Source organism: Arachis ipaensis, chromosome B09 (assembly GCF_000816755.2).
Source record: "Arachis ipaensis cultivar K30076 chromosome B09, Araip1.1, whole genome shotgun sequence".
Taxonomy (NCBI): Eukaryota; Viridiplantae; Streptophyta; class Magnoliopsida; order Fabales; family Fabaceae; genus Arachis; species Arachis ipaensis.
In genome coordinates this window covers 103,903,428-103,910,160 of record NC_029793.2, presented here as the reverse complement: position 1 = coordinate 103,910,160, position 6,733 = coordinate 103,903,428, and the positions used below count along the sequence as shown (strand labels likewise).

Genomic DNA, 6,733 nt, shown 5'->3' with positions numbered 1-6,733 from the left:
CACTTGTTGGATGGGGTTTGTTAGAACTTCCCAACCTCTGCTTTGGATTTCATGTCGGATCTCCAGATACTCATTTCTCTTGAGCTTGAAAGGGACCTCGGGGATCACCTTCTTCTTGGCCACAACATCATAGAAGTGGTCTTGATGAGCTTTGGAGATGAATCTTTCTATCTCCCATGACTTGGAGGTGGAAGCTTTTGTCTTCCCTTTCCCTTTTCTAGAGGATTCTCTGGTCTTGGGTGCCATCAATGGTAATGGAAAAATAAAAAGCTTATGCTTTTACCACACCAAACTTAGAATATTGCTCGCCCTCGAGCAAGATAAGAAAGAATAGATGAAGAAGAAGAAGAAAATATGGAGGAGAGGAGGGAGAGGTGTATTCGGCCAAGAAGGATAAAAGAGGGTTGTGTTGTGTGAAAATGAAGAAGAGTGGAGGGCTTTATATAGGGAAGGGAGGGGAGGTTAAGGTTCGGCCATATAGGGTGAGTTTGGGTGGGAAATTGGTTTTGAATTGAAGGTAGGTGGAGTTTATGAGGTAGGTTTATGGGGAAGAGTGGATGGATGTGAGTGGTGAAGTGGTGATAGGGAAGAGAGATTGAGGTGATTGGTGAAGAGTTTTGGGGAAGAGTATTTATTGGGAAGAAAGGATGAACATTGAGAAGAGGGAAGAGAATGAGTGGTGGTAGGTGGGGATCCTGTGGGGTCCACAGATGCTGAGTTGATCCTGTGGGATCCACAGATCCTGAGGTGTCAAGGAATTGCATCCCTGCACCAATTAGGCATGTAAAATGCCTTTGCATGCAATTCTAGCGTTTAAACACCGAACTGATGCTTGTTATGGGCGTTCAGCGCCCAGATGCAGCATGTTTCTGGCGTTGAACGCCAGTTCTATGCTTGTTTCTGGCGTTCAGCGCCAGCTCTTCCTCAGTGTGCATTTCTGGCATCTGAACGCCAGGATGCTGCTTGTTTCTGGCATTCAACGCCAGATCCATGATCTGTTCTGGCGTTGAACGCCAGGCAGATGCTCCTTACTGGCGTTTAAACGCCAGTAAGATCCTCCTCCAGGGTGTGATTTTTCTTCTGCTGTTTTTGATTCTGTTTTCAATTTTTATATTTATTTTGTGACTCCACATGATCATGAACCTAATAAAACATGAAATAACAATAAAAATAGATTAAAATTAGAAAAATAAAAATTGGGTTGCCTCCCAAGAAGCGCTTTTTTAATGTCAATAGCTTGACAGTGGGCTCTCATGGAGCCTCACAGATATTCAGAGCATTGTTGAGACTCCCCAACACCAAACTTAGAGTTTGGATATGGGAGTTCAACACCAAACTTAGAGTTTGGTTGTGGCCTCCCAACACCAAACTTAGAGTTTGACTGTGGGGGCTCTGGTTGACTCTGTTTTAAGAGAAGTTTACTGTGCCTCTTTTCCATGTTTACAGAAGGATGACCTTGAGTTGTAAACACAAGGGAGTCCCCATTCAATTGAAGGACTAGTTCACCTCTGTTAACATCAATCACAGCTCTTGCTGTGGCTAGGAAGGGTCTTCCAAGAATGATGGATTCATCCTCATCCTTCCCAGTATCTAGGATTATGAAATCAGCAGGGATGTAAAGGCCTTCAACCTTTACTAATATGTCCTCTACTTGTCCATAAGCCTGTTTTCTGGAATTGTCTGCCATCTCTAATAAGATTTTAGCAGCTTGTACTTCAAAGATTCCCAGTTTCTCTATTACAGAGAGTGGCATGAGGTTTATTCCTGACCCAAGGTCACATAGAGCCTTCTCAAAGGTCATGGTGCCTATAGTACAAGGTATTCGGAACTTTCCAAGATCCTACTTCTTCTGAGGCAATCTCAGTTGATCCAATGCATTTAGTTCATTGGTGAACAGGGGAGGTTCATCTCCCCAAGTCTCATTACCAAATAAATTGGCATTCAGCTTCATGATTGCACCAAGGAACTTGGCGACTTGCTCTTCAGTAACATCTTCATTCTCTTCAGAAGAAGAGTACTCTTCAGAGCTCATGAATGGCATAAGGATGTTCAATGGAATCTCTATGGTCTCTAGATGAGTCTCATATTCCTTTGGTTCCTCAAAGGGAAACTCCTTGTTGATCACTAGACGTCCCAAGATGTCTTCCTCCTTGGGATTCACGTCCTCCTCCTCTTTTGTGGTTTCGGCCATGATGGTCATTTCAATGGCCTTTCACTCTCCTTTTGGATTTTCTTCTGTATTGCTTGGGAGAGTACTAGGAGGGATTTCAGTGATCCTTTTACTCAGCTGGCCCACTTGTGCTTCCAAATTTCTAATGGAGGACCTTGTTTCATTCATGAAACTCACAGTGGCCTTCGATAGATCAGAGACTAAGTTTGCTAAATTAGAGGTATTTTGTTCAGAGTTCTCTGTCTGTTGCTGAGTGGATGATGAAAAAAGCTTGCTATTACTAAACCTGTTTCTTCCACCATTCTTAAAGCCTTGTTGAGGCTTTTGTTGATCCTTCCATGAGAGATTTGGGTGATTTTTCCGTGAGGGATTATAGGTGTTTCCATATGGTTCACCCATATAATTCACCTCTGCTATTGCAGGGTTCTCAGGATCATAAGCCTCTTCTTCAGCAGATGCCTCTTGAGTACTGTTGGATGCAGCTTGCATTCCATTCAGACTCTGAGAAATCATATTGACTTGTTGAGTCAATATTTTATTCAGGGCCAATATGGCATTCAGAGTATCAATTTCAAGAACTCCCTTCTTCTGAAGCGTCCCATTACTCACAGGATTCCTCTCAGAAGTGTACATAAACTGGTTATTAGCAACCATGTCAATGAGTTCTTGAGCTTCTGCAGGCGTTTTCTTTAGGTGAATGGATCCACCTGCAGAAGTATCCAATGACATCTTAGCTAATTCAGACAGACCATCATAGAATATATCTAGGATGGTCCATTCTGAAAGCATGTCAGAAGGACACTTTTTGGTCAGTTCCTTGTATCTCTCCCAAGCTTCATAGAGGGATTCACCTTCTTTCTGTCTGAAGGTTTGTACATCCACTCTAAGCTTACTCAGCTTTTGAGGAAGAAAGAACTTGGCTATGAAAGCCTTGACCAGCTTATCCCAAGAGTTCAGGATATCCTTAGGTTGAGAGTCCAACCATATTCTAGCTCTGTCTCTTACAACAAAAGGGAAAAGCATGAGCCTGTAGACTTCAGGATCTACTCCATTAGTCTTAACAGTATCACATATCTGCAAGAATTCAGTTAAGAACTGAAAAGGATCTTTAGATGGAAGTCCATGAAACTTGCAATTTTGTTGCATCAGAGAAACTAATTGAGGTTTCAGCTCAAAGTTGTTTGCTCCAATGGCAGGGATGGAGATGATTCTTCTATATAAATTGGAATTAAGTGCAGTAAAGTCACCAAGCATCCTCCTTGCATTATTATTATTTTCAGCTGCCAGCTCCTCTTCCTGTTCGAAAATTTCTAAAAGGTGCTTGCTGGATTGTTGTAATTTAGCTTCTCTTAGTTTCCTCTTCAGAGTCCTTTCAGGTTTTGGATCTGCTTCAACAAGAATGTTCTTGTCCTTGCTCCTGCTCATATGAAAAAGAGGGAACAGAAAAATAATAATAGGGATCCTTTTTACCCATGTATAGAGGTTCCCCTGTGTGAGTAGAAGAAGAAAAGAATGTAATGTAAAGAAGGGAAGAAAAAACTCGAACACAGAGAGGGAGGTAGTGTTCAAATTTTTGGATGGGAGAGAAATGTTAGTAGATGAATAAATAAATAGAAGGAGATGAGAGAGAAAGAGGAATTTTGAAAATTATTTTTGAAAAATGGTTAGTAATTTTCGAAAATTAAAATTAAAATTTGAAATAATTAGTTAATTAAAAAGAATTTTTGAAAAAGAGGGAAGATATTTTTGAAAATTAGAGAGAGAGTTAGTTAGGTAGTTTTGAAAAAGATAAGAAACAAACAAAAAGTTAGTTAGTTAGTTGAAACAAATTTTGAAAATCAATTTTGAAAAGATAAGAAGATAAGAAGTTAAAAAAAATATTTTTAAAATCAAATTTTTTTTGAAAAAGATATGTTTTAAAAAGATATGATTTTGAAAAAGATAGGATAAAAAGATAATTTTGAAAAGATATGATTAAAATTAGTTTTGAAAAAAGATTTGATTTTTAAAATCACAATTAATGACTTGATTCACAAGAAATCACAAGATATGATTCTAGAACTTAAAGTTTGAATTTTGCTTAACAAGTAAGTAACAAACTTGAAATTTTTGAATCAAAACATTAATTGTTGAAGATATTTTCAAAAATTATGAGATAAAATTAAGAAAAAGATTTTTGAAAAATATTTTTAAAATTTTCGAAAATAAATAAGAAAAATGAAAAAGATTTGATTTTGGAAAAAGATAAGATTTTTAAATTGAAAATTTGATTTGACTCATAAGAACAACTAGATTTTAAAAATTTTTTGAAAAAGTCAATCCAAATTTTCGAAATTTATGAGTGAAAAAGGGAAAGATATAATTTTTTTTATTTTTGAATTTTTAATGATGAAAGAGAAAAACATGAAAAAGACTCAATGCATGAAAGTTATGGATCAAAACAATGAATGCATGCAAGAATGCTATGAATGTCAAGATGAACACCAAGAACACTTTGAAAAATATTTTTTATTTTTATGATTTTATGAATTTTTTGGATTTTTCAAAAATTAATGTGAAAAAGAAAAATAAGGATTCCAAAATTTTTAATATGAATTCTAGGAATCTTGCACTCTTAGTCTAAAGCTCCAATCTGAGGGTTAGACATGGCTTAATAGCCAGTCAAGCTTTAGCATGTAAATCAGGAGGATCAGGAACAGCAGCAGGTGGATTAGCAACAACTAGCTTGCTCTTGATAATGTTGAGTTGGAAGCCTCAGTCCAAATGAATTTAGACATGGCTTTACAGCCAGCCAGGCTTCACATGCTTCATGAAACACTAGAATTCATTCTTAAAAATTCTGAAGAAAAATATTTTTTTTTTGAAAATATTTTTTTTTCGAATATTAAATGGGAAAAACGAAAAAAGAAGAAAAAATTTTTGAAAAAATTTTTGAAAACTTTTTGAAAATAAAATAAGAAGAAAATTACCTAATCTGAGCAACAGGATAAACCGTTAGTTGTCCAAACTCGAACAATCCCCAGCAATGGCGCAAAAAACTTGGTATGCAAAATTGTTACTCTGAGGTTGTAAAATTTGTTGTTCGTTCTCTCCCTGGCAATGGCGCCAATAACTGTGCACAATACCATGGTCCAAACATAACTTCACAACTTCGCACAACTAACCACACGCGTTCATAAGTGATAATGATGATGAGCGTCACATAATCATCACATTCATTATGTTCTTGGGTGTGAATGGATATCTTAGAAGTGGAATAAGTTGAATTGAAAATAAAACAGTAGTACTTTGCATTAAATCATGAGGAACAGCAGAGCTCCACACCTTAATCTATGGAGTGTAGAAACTCTACGGTTTGAAAATACATAAGTGATAATGGAGTTCATTGGTCTCCACCCCAGAGGGGAACCGGAATAACCAAGACTATGAATACAATGCTAAAAAGTTCTATATATACTAGACTAGCTACTAGGGTTTACAAAAGCAAGTAATTGATGCATAAATCCACTTCCGGGGCCCACTTGGTGTGTGCTTGGGCTTAGCTTGAATGTTAAACGTGCAGAGGCTTCTTCTGGAGTTGAACGCCAAGTTGTAACGTGTTTTTGGCATTCAACTCTGGTTCATGACGTGTTTCTGGCGTTTAACTCCAGACTGCAGCGTAGAACTGGCGTTCAACGCCCTTTTGCGTCATCTAAACTCGGACAAAGTATGGACTATTATATATTGCTGGAAAGCCCTGGATGTCTACTTTCAAAAGCAATTAGAAGCGTACCATTTTGAGTTCTGTAGCTCCAGAAAATCCATTTTGAGTGTAGGGAGGTCAGAATCCAACAGCATCAGCAGTCCTTCTTCAACCTCTGAATCTGATTTTTGCTCAAGTCTCTCAATTTCAGCCAGAAAATACTTGAAATCACAGAAAAACACACAAACTCATAGTAAAGTCCAGAAATGTGAATTTAACATAAAAACTAATAAAAATATCCCTAAAAGTAACTAGATCCAACTAAAAACATACTAAAAACAATGCCAAAAAGCGTTTAAATTATCCGCTCATCAGGTGGCAAGGGTCATGACAAGAGAAATTGTGCTAAGAAGAAGGCTGACGACGAAGCTGCAGCTGTGGCAGCTTCTGCAGCTGCTGCTGCTAGTGAAGCTAATACAGGAAATCAGCAACAACCTCTCCCTACTGCACCTGAAGTCCCAGATAAGGGCAATGCTACTGAGATTGAGGTAGGCAATAGTTAATCAATGGTGTCAGAAAATGAAAATGAAGAATCCCACCAGGTAAATCAGCCCCAGGCAAGGCCACCAAAGCTCCCTCAAAAAAGAAGACAACCTCCACCACCTGCAACACCTTCGATTCCTCCAGCAGCAACCAGTGCTCTTCCACCAACTGTTTCAAATGCTCCTCCACCAGCCACTGTTCCAATTTCAAATACTCTACCTCCAACAAGTGCTCCTATCGATCCAATGGTTGGTGCATCAGCAGCTACAGCTTCAAGGTTGCGTAACACCATGCGTTTTGTTCCAACTCCAGGGTTCAAACCACCAAGAAAATTCAAC

At 38.2% G+C, this 6,733-nt stretch overlaps 1 protein-coding gene across 1 annotated transcript in view; it reads left to right on the top strand.

Moving 5' to 3' along the window:
• Window positions 1–6,415, top strand: part of LOC107615748 — a 20,535-nt gene extending 14,120 nt beyond the window's left edge. Inside the window, exon 5 of the mRNA XM_016317783.1 lies at window positions 6,228–6,415. Within this exon, the coding sequence (XP_016173269.1) occupies window positions 6,228–6,415 (188 nt within the window). The remainder of the gene's footprint in view (window positions 1–6,227) is intronic.